Genomic DNA, 27,854 nt, shown 5'->3' with positions numbered 1-27,854 from the left:
TTTTGTAAACATTATCAGAAATATATATGAAAATTACAATATACGAGTTATCTATTAGAGAATAAAAGGGTTATAAGATGAAACCTTGCTGAATATCTTTTTGACCTTGATTTTGCAGACGATTTATGTTTACTGACCTACACCCTTCAAGATATGCAAAAAAACAGAAATATTTTAAAAGTAGAGGAAACTGAATTAAACTAAAATTTTAAAAATAATCCTAAATAATTAATTGAACATATTTTTAAAAAATAACAAACTAGGGAAGGTAAACAGTTACACGTATCTTGGAAGTATAATTAACTACAAGGGAAGTTACGCTATTCTCGATAGGTTATGCAGTTACGCAATTCTCAATAAATTCTAGAAAAACAAAAACATAACAAATTTAACAAAAATTAGAATTGTCAATACTAATCGTAAACCTGTCCTACTCTTTGGATCCGTGACACGGCACTGCAATAAAAATAACATGAAAAAAACTTCAAGTATTTATTAACAACAGTTTAAGAAGAATCTTGCTAATCAAGTGTTTCCATAAAATTTCCAACGACAAATATCCTTAGAAAAGCAAAATCAAAACCAATTGAAAAGGAAATTAAAATACGTAAATGGAAATGGATTGGTTTTGTTCTATGTAAACCTAAAAAATTTAGAAAAACAACAACAAGTTTTCGATCGGAATCCTCAGGGCAATAGAAAAAGAGGAAAACCTATAAATACTTGATGCTGGACGATTGTAAGTGAATTGAAAACAATAGGAAGGACATGGAGAGAGTCAAAACATCTGGCCACAAATAGAGTGAGATGGAGAGCTCCGATAAAAGTCCTATGCTCCAATTCGGGGGAAGAGGAATATGTATGTAATGGCTATCAGCAATTTAATATTATTCTTTTTAGAGCATGCTGTGTTCTTGCTAACAGTAATTTTAAAATTTCTGCTATGTTAATATGGTGCTTAGTCGAACCATATTATGGCATTTCTTAGACTTGATTACGCTTTATAATGGTCCAACTAGATTAATAATATAGTTAAATTTAAACGTGTTGAACAATAATGTCGTTAAATGTTTCTAAAACTTTAATGTGGTGACAAGAATATAGATCAATTTAAGCATGATGGATAATATTGTCGTTCAATTTTGTTAAAATTCTATTGAGGTGCAAAGTTTAACCATTTTACTGATTTTCGTAAACTTGATTACACTATATAAAAGCGCAACTTTAAAGAAAACATTGTTCCATTTAAAACCTTATCACGGTGCAGCAATATAATTTACACCAATGTAATGGTGCAAGATTATGCTATTTCGGAACAATTTTGAATAAACTTTTCGAAAAGTGTAGATAAAAAGCAACTTTAAAAAAAAAACACATTAGATACTTGACATCATATAACAAACTTTCGATAATGATGATTTATAAATTACGACAGAAAATTTCACGCAAGATTTCAATTTTGAGCCAATTGTGTTATAATAGATGGCCAAAACAAAAAAAAATATTAATAAGATAATATGTTGAAGGTTCAGGATTATTAAAAATGGAGCTCTACACGAAGGAACAAAATGATTCACATCATTGTTAAACAAAATTTAGAGCATTGCATAGGCATTTCTTTGTCACCTAATTTCTCATTTTGGTGATCAGAATTGGCTACCCAAATTATATGAGTAGACGTTTAAGACTAAGATTAATTTGGCGTTAGTATAAGGAGTATTAAGAGTATTAAGTTGCAAGCCATTTGTCTAAATTACAAGCCTGGAATCTACGGTACAAGTTTTTAGACAAAAGAAACCTCCACCCCCCAACATATAGCATATCCACACAAGTTTATATTATAAGATTAGAAGATTATATTCGAACACTGCATCAGCGAAATTCTACCACATTTATGCAAAATAATCATTGGAAATTTCGGCAAAAATTTCCTTATTTGCCAACAAAAACACGGAGGCTCTTTAAACGATAGGCTATTTGATATATAGCCTTATACATATTTTATGAATCAATGAAAAATTTATATAACAGCCTGCGTTTTCCATCAAAATTACCTCTCGTGGGAATTTTAGGGCATCCTGTGTTACATAAAAAACACCGCAATACACGGTTTTTAACCATTAAAAGATTACATTAAACTGCAGCATCTACCCGTTAAAAAGCAGTATTTATTGCTATAATCAAGGTTTCCCTTCACTGGTGCTTTTTTTTCTCCCGTTCGTAATGTCATCACTTTCAATCAAACTAAATAGAGATGCAGCTTAACGTAGAAAAACGAAGTATGCATTTTTCGAGGCAATCATAATTTAGCAAATTGCTATACCGGAAAGCAATTCAAATTCAAATCAATCACTCGATCACACATTTTCTTTCGCACCGTTTGAATATTATAGGGAGGTCCCTACTCAGAAATGATCACAGGTACAATGGCCTTTTGGATTGATTGTGCTGGTAACCATGACAACTCAATTGTGGCCGGATTCAGCTTGAAACTTCAGTCCCTCCTGGTTGTTATGGCAACGGTTAAATCACCATCACTCAGCAAAAAGGAGATGAAGTGTAGAATCTGACACCTAACGTGATCCCACCCTTCAACTACAGCTAAGAAGGTTTAGGTTCAAGAAATTCAATTAATTTAAATTCCAGTAAAAATTTTCTGTGCTTTTTTTTATCATTTTGATTAATCGGATGACAGTTTAAAAAACTTTAAGAAAAAAAGGATTGAGTATTGAAAATTGGAATTTTTTCTATGGCGCAGTAATTTATATTTTTCCAAAAAAAATAGCAGAAACTATTTTTACCGCTTCACTATTTATTCCATTGGCGTTATCGTCAAATTAGATTTTCCCTTAATTTACTTTTCCGGCATGGAATGCTCACAAGCATTCAAAAAGAGAGAAAGCAAAAAGAAATTTTTCTCTCCGATCTGATATTGGGGGAGAGTTTTTATACTACTAATGTATTTTTACAGAATTATCATATTTCTTTTCATGGCATAAAAATATTTATTTCTTTTCGAAGCAATATAGTTATCAACCATTTAAATACCTATTTGCTAATTTTTTCTGCGGATAGGATATTGATTTTTTTTGCACCGAAAACACTTAGGAAATAAATTTTCAAGTAAAAGTTTCCGAATAAAATTATTTTTTTTATGGTTATTTATGCTTCTTTTAATTTAGAAAAAAATATTGTAAAAATTTTCATGCTTGTTAATCTTTTCTGATAGTAAAACATTCATTTGCACTGGAACGCTTACAACTCATACTACATTGCAATATGAAAAATTTCAGAATTTTCACTTTGTTTTTTAAAAAAAACTGCTGGATGTTCCAGTTATATAATATTAATACAAAATATCTTATATCGTAGCTCATTTAAGAGATTTTGGCATCTGCATAAAGATTACAATGACTGAAATTGAATTATGAAAACATGTCAACAAAGAATAAGGTATACTTTGCACTATGAAGGCAAAAGAAAAAAACACAACGTGGATAAAGCACAAAAGAAATATTTGAATGGACATATATGATAAATGAACGAAGTGACTGACGCACTTTAATAATACTTCTCTTGAAAATGGCAAATACTGTACTAAAATTGTAAAATTTCAAAAAAGGTGTGCTTATTTCATCAGCAATTGTGAATATTTGTAAAGGGGAGAGCGACAAAAGATTCACAATTACTGGGTAAATTCTGAATCTCTAATCCCCCTCCCCAATTGACTGAAATCGAACATAACAAATAATAATATCTCAACAAAAGACAGGGTACACTTTGTACTATATAGAAAAAAGCAGTAAGTGAATAAAGGACAAATGAAAATACATATATTTCACAATGATTTCCTATACAAAAGGAGACCAAAGGAAGACCACAACCAATGATACTTAATTCAGTATTTTGCTTTTATCAATAAAAGTTTTTTTTTCCTCCCACAAAAGCACACAAACAAAAACGCAAATTATAAAATAAATAAATATCAGCACGCTTGAATAACTTTTTATCAAACAATCGAATTTTCACGTACTAACATGTCTTTATGGTTTGAGGCAGTGACCTAAAATATTTAAATATTAGTGCCAATTTTTAGTTACGAAATCTGATTGAAAAAGTAATTTCTCTGAATAAACGCACTTTTTTTCTGACCCATTCAACTTTTTGAACTTCAAAATAATAGAGGGGGGTTGTTGCATTCAGAAAAATATAGTTCCAGCTAAGAGAGCAGTTGAAAGTTTTGGTTAATTAATGACAGTTTAACATGCATGTTTTGCCATTAGTTTGAGACCATTCAAACGAATGATAATTATTTTAACAAGAAGATAAAACACTTTTAATCAAAGATAAATTTTCTCGTAAGATTTAATGCTGCTCACAAAAGGTTTGAGTTGTAAGGGAAAACATTTGAGGCAAATCATAATACGGTAAACTAAGTAATGTTTACGGTAAACAAAGTAATCTTAAGATCCAAAATTTGAACGGAATTGATTGAAAGGTTCTTCTGAAATGAACGACATTTTTGGAAATTTTACTTTCCAAAAATTACTTGTTTGTTTTAATAAGGCAAGATTTTCCAGATATTTCGAATGTAAGAATGCAATAGCGTCACCTTTGCTTACACTGTAAAAAATTCTGGATGAAATTAAGGTAAAAGGTAAAATAATTTGATTTTTTGATACTTTTTACAGTAAAATCGCTGAATCAATCTAATTAAATAAATATTATTGTTAGATTTACGGTATAATAGTTTACGGTTAAAGTGGACTTTGCGGATGATGCACCCAAAATCCTGCTACTTTATAATTTGACCCGGAATTTATTACCGTATATACTAGCAATGAAACATAAGACTAGCAATAAGAAATAAATATAAGTCGAATGAAAAGGAAGGCCAAACACATTTAAACCAACCACTAAGAGAGATCAATTCGACCTTCACATGACGATCAGCACAATTGCGTATTTTATTTTGGTTTACACGATAATGCTAAAAGTAATTTTAAAAGTAATACAAAACAATTAATTATCAATAGCTCTGTTTTATAGTAACAATTCTCTAATCGATTAAAGTTCCCAGTAAAAGTTCAGAAATGCTTATAGCAAAATAAAGTTGCAAAAAAGTTATTAACTTATATACTTACACAAAATATTATCTTTCATTTTTATTGTAGTAAAAAATTTAGTTTTAAATAATCAAATAATTCTAATGTTACATTAAGAAATAATTGTAATGTTAATTTTAATCTAACATTAAGAAATAGTATTTCAAATTTTTTGTAACAACAATAGCACTAATACTTTCCTAGGTTTTAGGGGAGATCTTGAAAGAGTATAAATTAGTTGAAGGCGAGTTTTAAAAAGAGTTAGGAGTCGCAGTCGAATATGCCAAATACCAACAAATAAGGATTGATGAGGATTCATCAGTCAAGATCTTGATTAAGTATTTTTTTAAAAACATTTTTAATAAGCGTGGTACGTGAGGAAATTTGACTTTCCACAGTAAAAAAAAGAAGAAAAAAATAGTTGTATAATTTCCTTATCTTGTAAACTAACTAGAGATAAATAATATTTTTAAAGGAACGATATTATTTCATGTATTTTATACTTTAAGACTTTATGGCATATATATCTCTTATTGTAGTACTTTCCTTTATAATTAATTTGCTTTTAGATTAATTCTTATGGAAGAATTATAAGACAACTTGAATTATTTACATAATGACTCAAATTTTAATAATTCGTAAATAAAAAAAACAAATAAAATTTTAATTAAATGTAGTTAACTCATGTAAATAAATGTCAATTAATGCCATTAAATGTATCATATAAAACTTCAATTCACATAAACCCTTTTAGTATATCTGTCACATATTACAGAAATTTTGTTTCTGATTAATATGTTTTAATTTTTGTAAGTGGATAATTTTTAGATAGCTTGTATTTATAATGATGCAATAATTTTAGATTATTTATTAAAGAAACTCACACTGCTTTGAGATAAGTATGTTCATAAAATTATTATGGTTAGAACTATAAATTTAATTTGAAAATGATTTTATGTTTCGAAATTTTATGACACAGATGGCAGCACGCATTTCGTTTAAAGGAAAATTTTATTTGCAATCACTATACACAACTGTGAAAATTAGATTCCTCTGAGCACGTTGAAAATATAACCACCACCCTCCCCAAAACTTACAACAACATGTAAAAAATTATAATAGGAATACTAATAAAAAATTATGGTTTATTCACTAATATTCGTATTTTAGAAGTAATTTAACTTGAATATTTCTGATAACTTTACATGATAACACTAGATGGCGACACCAAAATCAAAGGTATGAAAGTTTTAAAGTTCACTTAAAGAACTTCTAATGTTATCCAGCTATCGATAGTTTTAAAAATTTCTATATTAAACGAAAAAATCTGGATTAATTAAATTGTTTCGAATTTTTTTTCAAGGAATTGTTAGATTAGTCATAAATAATAAAAAGTAACTAAAAAAACTAATAATAAGTAATAAAAAAAACTAATTGAGAATAATTAGAAAGTTATCTTTCACACATTGCTACATTAGAACAATTCAGAAAAGAATAAGGTTGAATGCGAATAGGAAAAAAATTTTTTTTGTTCAAAAATATTATAAGATACCGATTAGTGGTGAATGGATTCGTATATTTCACTTTGTTACTTTTTATTTTTGTCTCAATTATGGTTGGTATGAATTGTATTTTTTCGGAATCTGTGTTAAGAAAAAAAAAAAAAGATACCGATTATAAGATACTGATTAGTGGTGAGTGGATTCGTATATTCCACTTTGTTACTTTTTATTTTTGTCTCAATTATGGTTGGTATGAATTATATTTTTTCGGAATCTGTGTTAAGAAAAAGAAAGATACCGATTATAAGATACCGATTAGTGGTGAATGGATTCGTATATTCCACTTTGTTACTTTTTATTTTTGTCTCAATTATGGTTGGTATGAATTATATTTTCTCGGAATCTGTGTTAAGAAAAAAAATTTGAAATAATTTTTATACATTTAAAAGGTTAAACTTCACCCCCCCCCTAAAAAAATTAATAAAAATGATGTCAGAGACACTAACCTCCAAATCCAGACTGGGTCTCGGAAGAGTGGTCATGCTTCCAGTTTCGAATCCGACTGTGTGGTGCCGCCTGGGCTGAGGACGTTTTAGAGTTTGACTGCCACGAGGACAAACATCGCTCATGTGACCAGAGTCACCCTCCCAGTCAACGGACCTCTTCGATAGACTCGATGGAGCTGTAAAAAATAAACACATATTAATATTATTACAACAAATTATTAATATTAATACATGATTATTCATAAAATATAAGACTTCCCAAACATGACAGAAGATTTAAAATTTATTTCCATGTACGGTTGATAGTGTTCTGCTTAGGAAACTAGCTTTTCAACAATTTCACAATTAGTTACTAAATTCGCCATCGGATGGCGTTGATAACTAAGGAGAAACTTATGTATATAAAGTTTCAAAAATATCCACCATTTGTAACAAAACACGGTGCAGTTTAATATCATAAAATATAACACGGTTCATATAATATAAGACTTCCCAAATATGACAGAAGACTTAAAATTTATTTGCATGTACGGTTGAAAGTGTTCTGCTTAGGAAACTAACTTTTCTACGATTTCACAATTAGTTACTAAATTCGCCAACGGATGGCGCTGATAACTAAGGAGAAACTTATGTATGTAAAATATAAATACATGTTAATATTATTACAACAAATTATTAATATTAATACATGATTATTCATAAAATAGAAGACTTCCCAAATATGACAGAAGACTTAAAATTTATTTCCATGTACGGTTGATAGTGCTCTGCTTAGGAAACTAGATTTTCAACAATATCACAATTAGTTACTAAATTCGCCAACGGATGGCGTTGATAACTAAGGAGAAACTTAAGTATATAAAGTTTCCAAAAATATCCACCATTTGTAACAAAACATGGTGCAGTTTAAGGAAAGAAAAAAAATAACAGACATTAATGAAAATGGTTAAATTGGAATGGTCTGATAAGCAACAGAAAAGATTTTCTGATCGTATTTAGTCAGTAACGTCATCTGTTGTCAAACATCGTTACTAATAATGAAATAGATAGGGAAAAAATCCGGAATTCTAAACCAGTGGTTTACAATATTTTTATTGTCGCGGACCAGTCAACGTTTGATAATTTTACCACAGTCTACAGAGAGGAGGGGACGTTTGATTGATTTAGGTTGTTTTGATTTAATAATAATTTTAATTTAATCACTAAGCTTTCAAATTAAATACAGTTGCAACGAAAATGAATATGAAATGATTTAACATTTTAACTCACTAGAACAGTTAGTAAATAATAACCCTGAGCTCGTTTCTTTGCAACGAGATGATTCCATTAGGGTTAAAAAGAGACAACCACATACGAAGTACGTTGCTTATGTTTAGTTTATTTCGTTTTCGTTGCTTTCCGAAATCGTTCGTTGCTGTATAGGTTGTCGGAAACGGCGATAAAGATTTAAGATCTGTGGTGTCAATCTCAGGGTAATCCTCTCGTCCACAGAAAGTCGTAAACACCTGAGAGAAATAATACACCACAGTAAATAAAATTAAAATTAATTTAACGTTTCTTTCGAGGCACGGAATCCTTTGATCCATGGACCGATACCAGTCCCCAGCCCGGTGGTTGGGGACCACTGTTCTAAACCATACATTTTCATCTTTCTATTTTTTTAAATTGATTTTTAATAAAATCTGCAATTCTGGGATAGCCAGTATTAAATTTTTTTTCTTTATTTAAAGAGCGCGATATTATGCTTTATGTTATTGCTTGAATTATGTTCAAGTAGGAATCCCTAATTATTTTTTTCTTAGCTGCTTGTTTATTAAATACCTATTATCCCTTCAACATATTAACAATTAATATATATCAGTGAAATTTCTAGCTTCTAAGAAAATTAAGGAAACCGAAATCTGCGTATCACAAAAATAAAAATTTAAAAAGACAAAACAAATTAAATTAAAAAAAAAAGATATTGCATGATTGCTTTAATTGTAAAAGTAAAAAACACAATTATCATATTGCAATCTAACGTTATTATACAAAAATAGAGTAAAAAGAGTTTTTAGTTCGAGATTTTTTAATGTGATTGAAACTATTTATTTCAAATTTCAGTGACAATTTTATTTTTGAATTAGTATACATTATTTCGCTTATTAAGTTTATAAGAAAATTATTAAGTTTATAAAAAAATATATATATAATATTTCATTTATGATATATTTTTCGTTTAATAATTTTTTTTATAAAATTTAACTTTTGGACAATTATAACTAAATTTAATTAATCCTCTGATGTCGCATTCCTAACTTCTGCCACCTGAGTTTATTTATCCTCTTTTTTTTGTTGCTCTAAGAGTCGTTTGGCTGCTCTAAGTCACTACAAAGAAATATATTGATCTTTTAGGACTAAATGATGTCATTTACTTAGTTTGATACGCTTTGAAGTATATAAATGTCAAAGTAATATTTTAAAACTTGTGCTTAATTGAAATTGTGTTGAAAAATAAAAATAAAATTACTTAATGTTTCTACTAGATTCGTGCAGCAAAAATGAATTCCGGTCAGTATGAAAGTTATGTATGAATTCAACATGATTGCAAGAGTTGATGCAGAAGCTCCAGAGTAGTTAAAATTTGAAAATATTTTTATAACAGGACTACAATTATTAACAAAATTATTACAAACTGTTCCTTTTATTGAAAAAAAATTGAGCAAGAATCTTTTTCTTAGCTTTCAAGAGAGGGCAGCACTAAAAATCGAAAATACTCCACCTAAATACTTTAAATTATGAATTTTCTCTATTGAGACACTATAAAAATATAAATATGATTTCCATTAATAAAGAAAGGATTACTGGACATTGTGTTTTGACATAATTGTATTAAAAAAAAAAAAACATGTAACTGCGGTTATTTTTTCGCAAGTCAAATTAAGAGGGAAAAAAAGCTTTATTTTTATACTAGCCGCCAAAGGCGCCCAGCTGTTCGCCAAGCTAAAGGTTTTCACAAATAAAGATTTTTAAAAATAGCCGGAAATCTGAAGATTAGCGGACAATTAAAGTGTTCCTGTCCAGCAATTTTGTCCTTATATGCAGTTCTGCTGCAGATGTGTTATAGCTCTTGAGGATGCTTGAAATTATATAGCTACAACGCTTAAGAAAAAAAAAAAAACTAAAATGCTAAATACATGAAAAGAAAACGAAAACGAATAAATTTTTTATGGTATCAATTTCTATTTCTATATAATTTTTTATGGTATCAAATTCTATTTCTATATCTGTTACGTCAAGCACTCAGGTATTATAATTTGATCTAGTTGTGCTTGTATAATTTTGATCTAGTTGCGCTTTCTACGTCATTTTGTTAACATCGTTTGGTTTGTTATTTAACATCGTTTGGTTTGTTTTTTCTAAGTTAACTTTCAAAAAATTGGCTGGCATCAGCATTTTTATTCTTTAAGTTGTTTATTTTTTCTTTTGGAATTCGTTCCTTTTCAGCGAAATGTTTTTCAACCTAATCGAATTCTTTGCCGACTGTTCTCTGTATATATAAAGAAAATAAAGTAAATATTTTTAAAGTGTTGTGAAAAGAATTTTTAGTTGTACAAAGTACTACAATATCGCTATAAAAATTATCGTCTTCGCTTAAGAAAAAAAAAATAGAGCGTGGAAAGAAGAAGAAAAACTTATTATAACAATTATGAACAGCGACAAATGTATCAAAGCGAAGCGTTCTATTTACGTATCGAATATGTTGCCACATTTTTAATACAGAAGTTAAACTTTTCTCCACTTTAATAAATGTAAACTAATGCGAACTTTACAATTAAATTATTAATTCCTTCGTATATTATTGGTTTAAGTTGTCGAAAATTAATATTTCAATTGTGAGGTTCGCATTAGCATACATTTATAAGAGTGGGGAAAAGTATATGCATTTTTTAATAGTTTTTTGAATATGGCTCTTTGAAGACGAAAAAGCAGACGAAAAGCATAGACTTACAAAATGACTGATAACTAAATAACTAATCAAAATTTTTGAAAAAGAAAAAAAATACTTCTTCATTATGTCAAAACACAATTATGGGCCGAGTTTCGTGCCCGGGCGAGGCTTCTGGGGCGATATATTGTGATTACAGACACACACACACACACACACACACACACACACACACACACACACACACACACACACACACACACACACACACACACACACACACACACACACACACACACACACACACACACACACACACACACACACACACACACACACACACACACACACACACACACACACACACACACACACACACACACACACACACACAGCCGCGTTTATTATTATGTATAGATATAGATAATTACTTTTTTTTCACACGTTCACTTTTTAACTCACTTTTTAACAGTGTTCACTTTTAACTACAAGAAAAATGTATTTCATTATTTTTATCAAGTTTCGCTTTATGAAATTATATAAAATTAGTAATCATAATTTATAATTATCAATTTTATAATTAAGAAATTATTTATAATTATTAAGAATTTTTTTAATTATTAATTAATCCACCAAAAATTTCTACAGCATTTAAATCTCAGAAATATCAGAGTATTGTATGTACTTTTTTCCTAAAAGATTTCCTTATGACATTTAAATTCATTGTTTCGCCTATTCGGTAGAATTTGTGTCGACCACGTATTCGGTCGAGATTCGACTCCCCAAGATAAAAGTTGAGTTCTTGATGGTTTGTAATGTATTTTGCTGTTTCAGAGTCGAAAGAGGCTTAATGTATAAAAGTCAGGAAGCTATCTACAGAAGTTAACTTACTTTATTTTGTATAACTGAGTCTTTCCTTTTTTTAGTTTTTTGTAATTTCAGATAAGAGTCTGCTGTTAACTGATTTTCTGCAGACTCTCAGGTAAAGTTTTTTACCGTACCCCTTTTACTCCACAATTCTCCAAAGATTTTGAAGAATGTTATTCAATATGCAGTCAGTTAGTCAGAAATTTCTTTTTTAAAAAGTTCTTACCCAGATGCATGTTTTAAATGTTTAAAGTAATTTGATTTCAAAATTTCTGAAGTTATTTAGTTTTAATATATATATATATATATATATATATATATATATATATATATATATATATATATATATATATATATATATATATATATATATATATATATATATATATATATATATATATATATATATATATATATATATATATATATATATATATATATATATATATATATATATATATATATATATATATATATATAAATTATTAGACGCACTATGAGATTCTCTGTAAAATCTTAAATATCGGGCGATACTATACAGCTTTATTGTTTTTACGCGACTGAAACCGGTTTGCACTTGTTTACGTTCGTGTATCAATTGGTTAGCATTGTAATGCAATACGCTAAAAATAAATACAAATAGGAAGTATATAAAAAATCTCCTGAATAAAAACCCATATAATGTATGTTTAGATATAAAAGTATTACATATAAAGGCGTGCAAAACATGCAATTATTAAAAAACTGCGTCCAATAATTTGATCTAATTATTACAATATAATAATATACTATCTGATATAATAAATATTCTATATTTATATAATATATCGTCTAAATTATCCAACCGCCAAATTTAAATTACATATTTAACCAATTGGTACCCGAATGTAAACAAGTGCAAACCGGTTTCAGTCGCGTAAAAACAATAAAGCTGTATAGTATCGCCCGATATTTAAGATTTTACAGAGAATCTCATAGTGCTTTTAATTATTTGGCCAGAGACTGTATATATGATTCGGCGCACTTTCGTCCATATAATTTAGGATAAAAATTTTTAAAAAAAGGTAACAAGAACGCTATATTCTTGCTTATAAAAAAACCAAAATCAATCTATTTTTAAGTTCCCAAATTAGTTGGCGAAGCTCAACATTTAATGAAAAGCATTCTCTGAATAAATAAAAATTATTCAGATTTCATTTACGAATGGGAGAATTCTTATATTTTATATTGCGAGTCAGGGTATAAAAATATTTTGAACAGCTTTTAGAATCTTATAGGATGAAAAGAAGAGGTAAAAAAAAAAAAAAAAATGCAAGCTTAATTTGATAAATGATGTTAGAGGCCAAAACGATTTCACGGAATCCATTGGAGCCCAACTCCATTTTCGTCTTTGGAAGTCATCCAATCAAATCCTCTATCACATCTCATTAAAAACTACCTACGTTTCATCAAATTTTATGCTTGTGACCCAGATTTATCTATAAAATTATTTTACTCTTCCATTTAACATTCGTCGTGGAGTTGTTTGGGTATAATTGAATCGATTTGGTTAACCCTTTAGCCCAGATAAGACACCAGTGTTCTTTTTAAATATAATTTTTTTCTGAAGCTCTGTTTTAAAGTAAAAATACAGTTTGCTATTTTTTAGTTATAGAAAATAGTCTCATACAGACTAAAAAAATCTGATACATTCTCGGAATCATATTTGTTAAATAATCATTCTAAAATAGAAAATCCAAAAAAAATTTTTTTTGATTTTAATTCGGGTGGTGGTAGTAAAAATCTTTAATAAATGCAAACAAATATAAGTTTACAAACAAATTTTTGTAATAAATTTATATATATACTAGCCGATCCGGAAAACGTTGTTTTGCCATATAAATTATTTCTAGAGTATGAAAATATATCTTATTTATTGTAAGTGTGTGGTATATGAGAGGAAGAGGCATGGAGCGCTGTGAACGATGACGGAATGTGAAAATAACAACACACCAAATAACAGTTTTTTTTAATTTATTGTAACTTTTTTATAAATTATATACACAACGAATTCTGAAAATATTAGTCAACAATATTAATCTCTTAGTGCAATGAAGTGAACATTTTTTTTTCCATCTTTAGCTAACACAAATAAACTGGATGGTTTGCCCACTCGAGAGCATGCCACGCATAATTGTCCGTGTGAAAAACACGGTGTGCTCAAATCTAAGACGACACAAACAGACGTTGTTGGGTCTTGTCATTGCAAATGCCAATCTAATGGGGAACTGAATGCGTTTAAATTAAATTGGCATATCTGTGGGTATAATAGGGATTCGTGGAAGTAATATACTTTCACCCCGAACTTTTGTCACTTAAAATAATGACTTCGATAACGTTGTTCATTAATTTTTTAACGACTAATCGCGTGCCGTTGCACAGCCGGGGGGGGGGGGGGGTCAAATTACGAAGCAAAATAACCGGAGATCCAACTTTGAGTACTAAATAATGCGGTGGTATGCCTGGTAAATCCAATGAGTTTAAAAACTCTGTTGGAAAATTTGCAGTTTCAATGGGATCGCAAACTGCATCAACTGATTTGTATGTCACCAAGTTACCTGGCAATAACTGTTGTATCTTCAGATTCAATTTGTTGACGTCCACATTTTCACTGCTATGATCTGTGATCAATGTGTATACTTCTGTGATCAATGATATTTGTGAAACGTCTGGACCTTCGATTTCCGGAAACTTCCGGATCACTGTTAGCGAAAAGTTCGGAAATCCGGATTTTTTCCGGAGCACAATCAGCCCTGATCTTGTAATTGCTTAGCTAAACTTAATTAATTTGTCACAAATAATTTTTTTAAATGTTTTTAAAAACTATAAACATTATTTTGAAAAATTTAATGCAGAATAATAAATAGAAGTTTGGGTTCCATTTTTTTTTGTACGAGCACATTATCATCTTGCACCATTTTGAAATGGGAAATAATGTAATGTAAAACTAAACAAATTGATAAATAATAGTTACAGTTTAGAAAATTAAATCGGTTTAGAAAATAAAGTCTAGAAAACTTAAAAAGACAGTTTTTAAGACGTCCACCTTATTCTATCATATGCTTTTCCAAACAATTTTATATGTATACGTGTACATTATTTCACAGTGAAAGCTCGAATCTAGCGATAAATTTGACGAATATATTATATTATATATTATATTAGGTACTTTACAAGCGAATAGGTACTTAATAAGTTAACAGAATTTCCACCAAATAATAACACAATACTCAAAAACTTACTGAATGCTTGCATATTTGGGAGATTTGTAGCTTTTTCACTTAAAAAGTTTTCCATATTAATTTGAAAACATTGCCTGTCCTTTTATAGTTTATAGCCCCAAACCCTCGATTACTTCCAAATTTTGCCAACGTATGTTTTTTATTTGAAACAACAGCAGTGTGGTTTATTTTAATACAATTTGTTAAAAATTGATATATTTTAGTAATATTTATTATGAAAAACGTTTGTAATTAACGTAAATAATAATAATAATAAAATTCGTCTAAAAATTGTTCGAGAATTTCTATGCTTGTTTTTGAGTTACATTATCTTTCAATTTGTCTTAAGCCAAAATTAAATTATTTTTAAGTCAATAAATAAAAATAAATTCTAATTAAGTGAATTTTATTCTTATAATACTTTAGAAATCATAGAATAAAGTTACATAATATATTTATATTTTTTTAACCTAATTTTAAATTAACATTGAAGAATTTACAAAGCGCAATTCGGCAATTGAAGTCCTTTTTATCTAAGATTACAAGGCCGGAAAATATTTTTAAGTCGTTCTTTCGAAAAATATGCTATAGAAATAAAGTTCTCTTTCTTCAACAAAAAAGGAAACTTCTTTGGCGAAAGAAAGTTTTGTTAATACTTTCAGCAGCATTTTGAAACTGGTCAGCTTTTACATGGTGTCTGGAATAAATTTGAAACTCTACCGTCATATTTTCACTATCTATACATACTTCAATTCAGAAACCCAGAAAAGTAATTTTAAATTATTAAAGCTAAGAGAGTTGAATTTTGATCTGGAACTCATTTGGAAAACAACTTCAAATTATCTGTCATTATCTTTTATTTGATATCGTTTTTATTAAAATAAGACAGCTTAAAAAAACTCAAGTGTAGCTTTACTATCTACGTATTCTAAACCAAAAACCCAGAAAACAAATTGAAATTACAGAAACTAAGTAAGTTTATTTTTGTGCTGGAAGTAAATGAAAAAACTATTTCAACTAATGGATCTTTTTCATCCAAAAACGTTTTTATTAAAAAAATGTTAAAAAAAATTGTTAGTTAAAATCAAACTCAAATATATTTTTACTATCTACATATTCCAATCGAGAAACTGAGAAAACAAATTGAAATTACTGTAACTAAGAAAGTTTTATTTTATGCTTGAATAAAACTGAACTATTTCAAATAATAAATCATTTATATCCAAAAACGTTTTTATTAAAAAAAATAATAAAAAATTGTTCGTTAAAACCAAATCCAAGTATATTTTTACTATCTACAGATTCTAATCCAGAAACTCAGAAAACAAATTGAAATTACTAAAACTAAGAAAGTTTTATTTTGTGCAGGAGCTAAATTAAAAAAAATTATTTCAAATTATAAATCGTTTACATCCAAAAACGTTTTTTATAAAAAAAATAATAAAGAATTAAAAAAAATTTTCATCAAAAGCAAACTACAGTATATTTTTACTATCTACATATTCCAATCGAGAAACTGAGAAAACAAACTGAAATAACTGAAATTAAGAAAGATTTATTTTGTGCTGGAATTAAACTGAAAAACTTCTTCAAATAATAGATCGTTTATAGCCAAAAACGTTTTTATTAAAAAAAATGTTCGTCAAAACCAAATTCAAGTATTCTATTACTAACTACATATTTCAATCCAGGAACCCAGAAAACAAATTGAAATAACTCAAACTAAGAAAGTTTTATTTTGTGCTGGAATTGAATTTAAAAACAATTTCAAATAATAGATCGTTTACATCCAAAAATGCTTTACTATCTACATATTCCAAACGAGAAACTGAGAAAACAAATTGAAATTAAGAAAGTTTTATTATGTTCTGGAATTAAACTGAAAAATTTCTTCAAATAATAGATTGTTCATAGCCAAAAACGTTTTTATTAAAAAAAAAAAAAAACGTTCGTTACAACCAAATTCAAGTATACTTTACTATTTACATATTTCAATCCAGAAACTCAGAAAACAAATTGAAATAACTGAAACTAAGAAAGTTTTATTTTGTGCTGGAACTGAATTGAAAAACAATTTCAAATAATGGATCGTCTACTTCCAAAAACGCTTTTATTAAAAAAATTATTAAAAAAAATGGTTTAAAATAAAAAGTCCAGTATATTTTTACTATCTACATATTCTAATCCAGAAACACAGTAAAAATTGGAATTGTTAAAACTAAGAGAAATGATTTTTGCGCTGCTAATAATATGAAAAACTGTTTGAAACAATATATCGTTCTTATTAAAATAAAAACGTTCGTTAAAATCAAAATTCAAGCCTGTTTTTACTGTCTAAATTTTTCAATCTGGAAATCCAGAAAACAAATTGAAATTATTAAAACTGTAAATAAACAGAAACTATTGGAATTATTAAAACTAAGCGAAATGAATTTTGTGCTGTTAATAATATAAAAAACTATTTGAAATAATATATCGTTTTTATTAAAATAAAAACGTTCGTTAAAATCAAGCCTGTTTTTACTGTCTAAATTTCCCAACCTAAAAATCCAGAAAACAAATTGAAATTATTAAAACTGTGAATTTTGTGCTGGAACTAATCCTTTCGAACAGCTTTAATTGATAAATATTTATTTACCCGACATAAATCTCCAGCGCAAGAGGAAGGTAAATAATCCCATCTCCAGCATAATCCACAGGCGAAATAACGACTCCAGGAATTTCTCTCCTAAAGCGGTAAATCCCACCGGTCGCACCGGTAATCCTGTATTTAATCTCAACTAATTACTAACTCTCCAAGTCAATTCTTACAACCTCTCTCCAACTTGAAGAAATCTCCAAGAATCTTTATACCTGCTAAATTAAAATGCTTTATTCATGATTTACGAAGAGTGCTTCAAATTCGCTTTCCCTAACAGGTCTCCAACACCAGTTCCTCACCATCAATAAAAGCAGTTTTGGCTATGGCCATAGCTGAAGTGTCATTTATCTTGGCTTTTGGTGTTGGTAGGCAGGGGTTTGAAAGTTTGATAGAATAAAGAAGGGATATATAGAATGAAAGATATTCTAGAAAGAAAGTAGGAGGGAAGTTTTAGTTCATTAGTTTGGACCGTAACCGACAGCAACAGGAAATAGAATGCCGGGACATTTTTTAATATTTTATTTTCTTCATTTTGACTGGAAGTAGATTTGAAAATTCCGTTACATTCTAAATCACTAACTTCAATGAGTAATTTTGATTTTAGTTGTGGATATTTTGAAAAATAAACATCGGCACATATTCTGTACTAGAATGATTTTTGTTCAAAGTATTCTTTTACAACTACTACGAACCAATCATTTACATTTTTGAAACTAACTAGTGAACCATACAGATAAAAACTAAATTCTGAATACATGAGTCATGAAAGTTAGAATATATATTGTTGCAATTTGTTTTTCTCAGGAACAACTTACAAAAATACGTAATGCTAAATTATTTTCATTAAATATAACTAAATTATACAAATTAGCATAAATTAATTTCGTTCTGTGTTTTGTGTTGTAATACAAAACGAGAGGAACTAACACCAACGAGTTCGAAGCAATCTTTAGGGGGCATTTACAGAGCTGCACAGTGTTTATTATATTTTTCCTCGCTTATCGCATATGTTCCGTATAGATAGACATTTTTTTTCACATATCAGTCGGGAAAATGTCAATAACTTTTGATGAAATTTTCTTTCCTCAGACTAATAAAAAAAAATATTACAATGTGCGGGTGAATTATTCAATTTCATATTATGGTATGAACTTTTCTTTTTACCGCAAAAAGTGAGATATTGCAATTAAAATATTATTTTACATGAGACTATAAACTGTAAATTATTTTATATGGGACTGTATACTGTAAATTATTTTATATGGCACAGTATACTGTAGATTATTTTACATGGGACTACATATTGCTAATTTTGTCTCCCAGAGTAAAAAAATATGCTGTTAATACTTATTTTCCAGAAATATCCATTTTGATGCAATTATATATTTTTTTAGAAAAAACAGATTGAATACCTTATAATTCACAATTAAATTATTTCACTTATTTCACAAAAATTATATCACAAATATGTATCTTATTAAACTTTAAAACAATGTAACAAAAAAATATATTTAACGATGAAACATAGCGCAAAAATTACGTTAAAATCTTCATGTTCTAGATTTTGGAACGAAATTTTTTAAATTTTTTTATAAATTAATTGAAATTAAAAATTGCTTTACTCTGAAAGTGACTAAAAATGATATTTAAAAATCACAATAGTAAAATTTTATTAAAAACCTGAAGGTATTTTTGCGTCACATAGATGTGACCTCTGACACCTGGCGAATTATACCCATTTAATATTTAAACGCGAAATTTGTTTTCAATGAAATTGTACTATTTATGAATTTTATTCAGCTGTGATGTTTCGTGTTATTTTATATGAATGCAAAGCTTCTTGTTATTTTATATTATTAATCTGCAAAAATCAAAAAAACCATAAGAGAATAATTTGCAGATTTTAACTAAACATATATGAAATAAATTTCTAAAAGTTTAACAAAAGATTCCTCTTTATTATAAAAATTATACTCTATTTCCCGCAAATAACTAGAAAATTGTTTCCACAAAAAACTGTTGCATAATTTGCAGAGGCATCTATTATTAATTAAAAAGAATAAACAAAGATCAAAAAGTAAAAAGAATAAAAAAACGTTTTCACTAATAATTATTCTCAGCCAAAAATAATAGAAGTTGGATAGATATAATCTGTCTTCATTTTTGTTTCGTTTTCTACAAGGTTTAAAACTAGCACTATTTTGAAATTGACAGAAAATGACTTTTAAAAATCAAGAAAATTAAAATTTTTATGAAAAATCTGAACGCGATTCGATGTCACATAGATACATACAAATTTTGACGTCGAAAAAAATGATACACCTTGGAAGGTATTTCTATGTGTTTGCGAAACACGTATTAATTCGAATAAAATTTTATGAATAATATGTTTTGAATAACATGTCTTGAATAAATGATAAATATGTTTTGATTAAAATTTCAACATTTGTGACTTCTAAACGTTGTTTTTAGTCAATTTGAATTTTATCTCAAAGAATTAGTCTCGTTATTTTATAGCCTTACTCTATAATATACCTTAGAAGGCATTTCTGTGTGTTTCCGAAACACGTATTAATTCGAATAAAATTTTATGAATAATATGTCTTGAATAATATGTCTTGAATAAATGATAAATATGTTTTGATTAAAATTTCAACATTTGTGACTTCTAAACGTTGTTTTTAGTCAATCTGAATTTTATCTCAAAGAATTAGTCTCGTTATTTTATAGCCTTACTCTATAAACACCAAGAAAATCTTGGGATACTAATAGACGTTAAATAATGGGATAATAATATGCTTTAAATCTCGGGAAAATAACATATACAACAGGCAAATATAACAAAAAAATTAAAGTTCTCCAAAAGTTTCCTCTTTATTATAAAAAGCAAACTCTCCATTTCCCATAAATATCTACAAAATTTCCATAAAAAAATTACTGCACAATTTGCAGAGACATCTATCAAGAATTAGAAAGAATAAATAAAGACCCAAAGGTGAAGAGAATAAAATAACGTTTCCTCTAATGATTCTACTCCGTCAAAAATAATAGATGCCGGAATAGATATAATCTGTCTACATTTTTGTTTCAAGAAAACTTGCGGAAAGGGGAGAAAAATTTTAAAGTTCTCATTTTCCTCCTTAAAAATCCATTGACAGCATTCTCGGATTCCCAAAGATTGTCCAAAAAGAAAACCTGGTCTTTTGTTATTTCACGTTCGGCTGAATTTCATTTCCGCTCCAAGCCGTTGAAATCTGACAATACAATTGGAGAAGACATAGTTAATGAGATGTCACCGAGGAAGATATTTGATCCCGGATAGATATAAAAGGGAAGAAAGAGAGCGGCTTGAACTTCCTAAAAATTGCTTTAAAGTATTTCAAATTTTTTTTATGAAGTTAAGTATTATAGGGTTGTTTCATAAATCAAAAAAATTGAATATTAATTCTGAAAGTTGAATGGTATGATGTTTATAAAAATTATAACCTTTTTATTAATATATTATAGCTTAAAATTTAAATGTAATAAGAAGTGACATTTGTGATGTAATAAGAAGTGACATAAGAATAAGAAGTTACATGAGAATAAGAAGTGACAAATGTAATACGAAATGACATAAATTAGCGATTTAGGAGCATGTTAACCTTTTGTCGCACAATTTTTAAAATGACATTTTCCTTTTTTTTATTTTTTTTTATTAATTTAAGTCAAAATAAGCAAAAAATATAGGTCTTAGTATTTAAATAATTTATGGTAATGAAATTTTGCACGAAACACCGATGTCTCTTTCTACGTTAAAGGTAAAATCTTAAATAAACGACTCACTTCCAAATAATAATTTTTCAAATCTGCACTTATTTACAATTATTTAGATATATCAGTTATTCTTCATTGGAATTTCTTTAATTTACAAAATAAATCTTGAATACTTTTTTTTTGGATTTTTTATTTTAAAACAAATATAATAGCAAAAGATATGTACATAAATTATAAATCCAATTATTGTAGCTACATATTTTGCTAAAGACAAAGAAAGAAATTTTTCTATTGTATTGATATACAGTTATTTCATCTTAAATAATATATAGTTATAGATATTATATATAATAGTTATTGTAGATTAAAATAACTAAAAACTGCATATTTTCATAAAAAAAAAACTGTTTATTCGAAAGCTCTTAGGAAGAAAACGAGAATTACTTAAAAGCTTAATAAGCCCCTTAATCTTATGGAACATATAAACATCAAATAACATACAAAAAAATATACTTCAAAAACACTGTTTATACAACGTATTTAATTCCTGATTCTTTATTTGTAATATATTCTGGTAGTTTTTAAATTGCAAGTCTGGCTGCTTTATATATCTGTATAAGAATAAAGCAAAGGAAAAAAAAAGTATTCTTATAAATAAGCAAGAGAGGATCATGATGTTCGAAAAGGATTAGGTTCTTTTTTCACTGACGTTTAAATTAAGCTTTTTAATACATATCTGCAAAGCATGTTTATTTTGAAAGTAGTTTAAATAATTTTCTTCTTCTTCAAAACTAAGCTAAGGGCTTTATAATACTTACATTTTTAAATTATCTATTAACTTTCAAATAAAGCTTTATCTCTTTAGTATAAGAAATGTCCATAGATGTAGTTTCGAAAATAATTAAGCTGATTAATAAAAAGAGGTGATTTCTAATTATTTCAATATCGTTTAAAAAGTAAACATTTAAAGAAAACTAAAACTAAACTCAGTTGCGCGACAGCCCATATAGGGCCAAGGCCTACTGTGCCCTCTGTCTAATGTAATTTATTACTAATTATGCTATAACATAACATAATTTGCAATAAATTATTGAAAATTACATAATTATTGCATATTATGTAGTATAAATTATTGCAAATTCTAAACAATTGTTTAAATGCAATTTGCTATCATGCTAAACTAAATAATATTTAGTTCAAACTAAACTAAATAATATTTAGTTTAGCATAATAGTCAATATTTAGTGCATACAACATAAATATCAATAGCATTTCAGAATTACCTGGTGTTAAAGTTATTGTTCCCGCCTTTTGAGAAGGGATCTAAAAGCATCTACTTTTCAATAATTGATTCTCAATTAAGGCAAAATTGCGAGATAAAATAAAACCTGAGATTCAAAACTACTCGAAAACCATATGAAAATTATAGATAACATAGGTATGGAGGGAAATATGAAAACAGCGTCAGGAAACTGTGGAGATGAGATTATGAGGTCACAAATTTCATTGCAAAGAGGAAGGTTAAAAGTCGTCCAAACAAGTTAAACTCATAGTTTCACAATCTTGGTAATGCTCGGCATACTACGTTTAGTTTTAAATATACATACATGGTTATTTAAATTCATGATGTAGCATTTCTATTGAAATTCTATTTATGTTATCCATTTCTCCCGACATCAAGAAACATATTGCATATTATAATAACAAAATTGAATGCAAAATTTCCCTTTTAGAATATGGTAAATGTATAAAGCATATAGGAAAATATTGAATATTTATAAAAAAAATAATGATGGAAATAAAAAAAAATATGAAACCATAGAAAACTTGGTTTTTGTAGGTTGTAGATGCTTTTCAAAATAAAATCTTTTTTTGCAATTTTCGATACGTCAATAAATGAATATTGAAAATGTAGCAATACGATTTTGAATAAAGTATTTCTAATATCATTTTAAAATTTCCGTCCTCAGAAATGGGATATCGATATCAATAGATATGAGTTTAGTAACATGTTGCAAAATATAAGTAGAAATTATTTATTATTTTAACTTGGTTCATACTTCAACATATTACTCTTTCAAAGATACTTATATACTACAGCAAATTTTCGATCGCATTTTATTGTAACTGAAAATTTAAATGGAAAACTTTGCGAAATAAATTGAATGTTTTTAATAAAAAAAAATAAAGCATGGTCCGACGATTTCTGGCAAAATGTAGAACAAAAAGTTTTAGTAAGTTATGATCTGTTTTCTAAATGTCACCGAAAAAAGATTTAAAATTTAAATTGCATGAACAACTTTGTAATGTTTACGTTCAATACACTGTTAAAATTTTCATTCTAAAATTATGGTAAAATAACTGGCAGCTGTCTGTCCATCCGATTAACCGTAAAGTTTACGGTAAAGAACATTTTTTTCCTTTATGGTTTTGAAACCATTTACAAAAAGTATGGTTATAAAACGATGAATATAAAACTATACGGTTTTTAACCATTTACAACTAGTATTTTTCAAAAACGTAAAAAAAATAAATAAATATCTAACTAGGCATAAGAGCTCGGTTTTTCGTAAGGTAATGGTAATTAGAGATTGCCGGACACTGGAAATTCTCCATGTGGTGAAGGAAATTATATGAAAGAAATATTGTACTATGATATAACTATGATATGATAACTATGATATGTACGCCGTTGCATAGAACTAAGTAGTTTCATTAGGTGGTTCTAGTTGGTGAGATAAAATTCTGGTTGTTTAACCGTATTAGGTGAACGCAGTCAATAAACAGTTTTTCTCAAACTTAACAGTTTGATTACCATTTTATTTATGGTAATTTGACTGTTTTGATTAAATATGGTAAAATAATCATTCAATAAATTGTTATTTAACCATTTTTTCCGAGAATTTTCTAACAGTGTTGGAGGAAGAAGGATTTTGAGTATTATACATGGAATATTAACCTTTTGACGAAGATGGTATATATAACTTGTGTCCCTTTGATATATTTTTTTCTGACACAATAAAATAATATTTTACATTAAAATAATATTTTGATATTTTTTATTTATAAAAAAGAATGTAATAGTTATTAAAAAAGAATCTGTCAGATTATCGGAATTATACTTGTACTAAAATATAAAATCCAAAGTAGCTTTAAAATTTTTCCAAGTAGATTGAATTTTTTTATCATTCATATTCATTATCAATAATTAATATTGTAAATTTAAAAAAATTTCAATGATGAATAACTGTTTTTTTTCGATGTACATAACTTTAAATATTTACAAATTTGAATGTGAGCCGTGTTTAGAAGATTTTCCTTCTAACGCGGAAAAAAAAACACCGGTGTTTCAAGCTGTATTTCAAAACCATATATTATTAAAATGCTAAAAATAAAAATTTTCACTTATTTTTGACGTGAATTAATACAAAATAATGAAATAAGCATGAAAAACATGTTTAATAAAAGTTCTGCATCAAATGGTTAACAGCAATAGTAATCGTGCCAAATTTAGACTGTATTCCTTTTGAAATGAAGAGTTTTTTCTAAATGTTCTTCTAAATCCCCATAACGAATTCTTTTTCGGATATTGAAGGAATATTTTGTAAGAAAAAGAATCAAAAACAATTTCCAAGCCATCAATATTGTTCTCTTCTTGAAGCCCTAAGATCGCTTTTAATACCTTTGATCTCTAATGGTTGTACAAGGTTTGCAAGCGCTAGTCTTTATGATTTTCATTCTTCATTCAATAAAGGAAATTTCATAAATCATCTTTTGTTATCTTTTCGAATTTTGGAGTCCCTTCAGTTTTAAATGAAATTTTTCTCCTAAAAGTAGCTTTTAAGTTAGTAGTATTAAAAATAAAAGGACAAATTTGAAACTTCTAAGTTGGTTTGTGAAAGACAGATACTAGCTCATTTCTGTCTAACTATTACGCTAATATCGATTACGTATTTCCAAATATTTTCTTTAGTTTGAATTTTTGATGATTAATTGTAGAAATTTATAGTAAGTAATCTGAGTTGTGGAGCATTAAGTTTGCTTGAGTTTTAAAAACCGATATGACTCTTTAAATGATTTATATCCTGTACAAACTTTTATCAACCCTTTGAACCAGAATTTTTATTGAACACGTTTATCATACTTTACTTTTTCTTATTATTTTGAATTAATTTTCGACAAAATAGGTCAAAAATATTATTTTTAGCATTTTAATAATTGATGGTTATAAAATACAGCATGATACACTGGTGTCTTATACTGCATCTGAAGTAAAAACTTCCAATCAATAATTTTTCTAACTTTCATCTATTTTGAGTAATTTAGATCTAAGAAAAACGATGAATCGACATTGAAATTTTAATTAAATTTCAAAGTCCCTAATTGATGACTTTTAAATATGAATGAAAAATAAATTTTAAACTATTTTTTGGAGGATTTTAAATTTTAGTATAAATATAATTATGATAATCTAGTTAATATTAGCTTATTTTTCATAATTAAAAAATAATAAAAAATGTTTTTATAATAACAAAAATAGATAAAAGGGACGTCGGTGTCTCATCTGCGTCAAAGGGTTAAAGTGCTAATGAAGAGTAATTGAGAAAAAGTTACAGTTATGGTTTATAATAAGACGATATCTTTTTAATTTTAAAACATACAGTACAATTTTTTTAAAGATTGACAAAAAAGAAAATGTGTGATAATGAAATTCGTTATTACAAAACATGTTTAGTACAATAAAAATATGTTAAAATGATATTTCGGTGGCCATATTTGGAGAAAGTAATTTTCTTTAATTGTCTTAATAATTTAACTTTGTTTTATTGAGTTTAAAAAGTTAGATCTTTTAAAGTGAATTAAATAATAACTAATAATTTTATTTAGCGGCAAAATTTTAAAGCAGAAAACATTTTCGGCATCATGCGAATGAAGTAATAGAAAATAAATGTATTTTAAAAAAATCGGAAATATCGATAGGTTTTTAAGTGACAAATTATTTTACAGAAATAGTTTGTGGGTTATGTATTGTAGTAAATTGACTTCAATATAAAAATTGATTAAAGTAGTGGAGTATTTCATAAATCAGGGGAAAAAAACCCGTCTGTATATACTATTGTTTCACCCCTTCTCTATTTTAACATAAACAAATTATAAAAGGTTTATATGAGTGTTAAAAGATTCATATAAACCTTTTTTTAAAATTTCTGATCCCATATCTAAAGGTGCTACATTTCTTTATTTACTCCCAAATTAAATTACAAATATAATTACTTTACTTCACCTACTGAAATCCATTTTAAGAAAAATATTCTAGGACAGAGATGACGAAACGATGGCACACGTGCCAGTAGGTAGCACGTGATAGGTATTTTGGTGGCACGCGAGATATGCACAGTAAATTGATTTTTATTCTTTCACATTGAATGTTGATAATATTTAAACAGTTCCTGCTTATAATTGAATATGATTAAAACTAGGGCTGGTAACAGGCACGGAGCTCAGTAGAGGTTTTAGTTTTCATGCTGGTTGGAAAGTACATCGAATTTTGATTGCAAGATTCCAGCGTTGCATAAAGACTGTCCTCAACATTAAGCCATGCATTTTTGAGAATAACATGTTATTTTCAAAACAGCCATGTGCTATTTGCAACAGTTTTTTCAAGACTGTTAGGCCAAGGTTAACCTATCTTGCTCTCTAAGCTAATCTTGATAATGATGCAAAATGTAAATACGAACAAAAGTAACAGTTTTGAAAAATTATACGCCTTTAAAAATGCTTAAAAAGTTACTGGTTTGCTGTGTTATCTGGAATCATAAACATGTGCATAAATTGCAAGTTATTCATTTATTATGATAATTTTAATCGCGGTAGAAAAATTTCATCAAATTGGCAATTTTCTTAAACATTTAAATATATTTTTAAAAATCAAAAGTATTTATCTGTTCTAAAACCAAATGTTATACATAATTTAAAGAAACAGTTTTGCCTTAGTTTTGTAAGGTACAATAAACTATGGTTTTTTCATTTTTTGCTCGGTGAAAACGTTTCAGAAATACTATTGATTAAATCGTATCAACGTATCAAGCAAAATATGGTGAGACAATAAATCGGTTCATCAAAAGTGTGAAACCAAGTGACGATAACGCCATCTGCTGTCGGAAGCATAATCCATTATAGCATTTCTTGTTTCTGGACTCTTCTACGCGGTTCCAAGTGAATAACTCAAAAATTAAACCACACATTTTCTTTCGCACAAGGGCCCAGTATTGGTAAAATACTTTTATTG

The 27,854-nt window shown here is 27.7% G+C and overlaps 1 protein-coding gene across 11 annotated transcripts in view; it reads right to left on the bottom strand.

The window, feature by feature from the left end:
• Nucleotides 1–27,854, bottom strand: part of LOC107447376 (coiled-coil domain-containing protein AGAP005037) — a 759,443-nt gene that overhangs the window by 235,309 nt on the left and 496,280 nt on the right. For all 11 annotated transcript variants that reach the window (XM_071184692.2, XM_071184693.2, XM_071184694.2 and 8 more), the window contains one exon: nucleotides 7,114–7,289. In XM_071184692.2, coding sequence (XP_071040793.1) covers nucleotides 7,114–7,289 — 176 coding nt within the window. The remainder of the gene's footprint in view (nucleotides 1–7,113; nucleotides 7,290–27,854) is intronic.

Source organism: Parasteatoda tepidariorum, chromosome 10 (assembly GCF_982258835.1).
Source record: "Parasteatoda tepidariorum strain Cologne lab strain chromosome 10, Ptep-v5.0, whole genome shotgun sequence".
In the NCBI taxonomy this organism is placed as follows: Eukaryota; Metazoa; Arthropoda; class Arachnida; order Araneae; family Theridiidae; genus Parasteatoda; species Parasteatoda tepidariorum.
The sequence above is the reverse complement of the archived record's forward strand: the minus strand, read 5'-3'. Positions and strand labels throughout refer to the sequence as shown.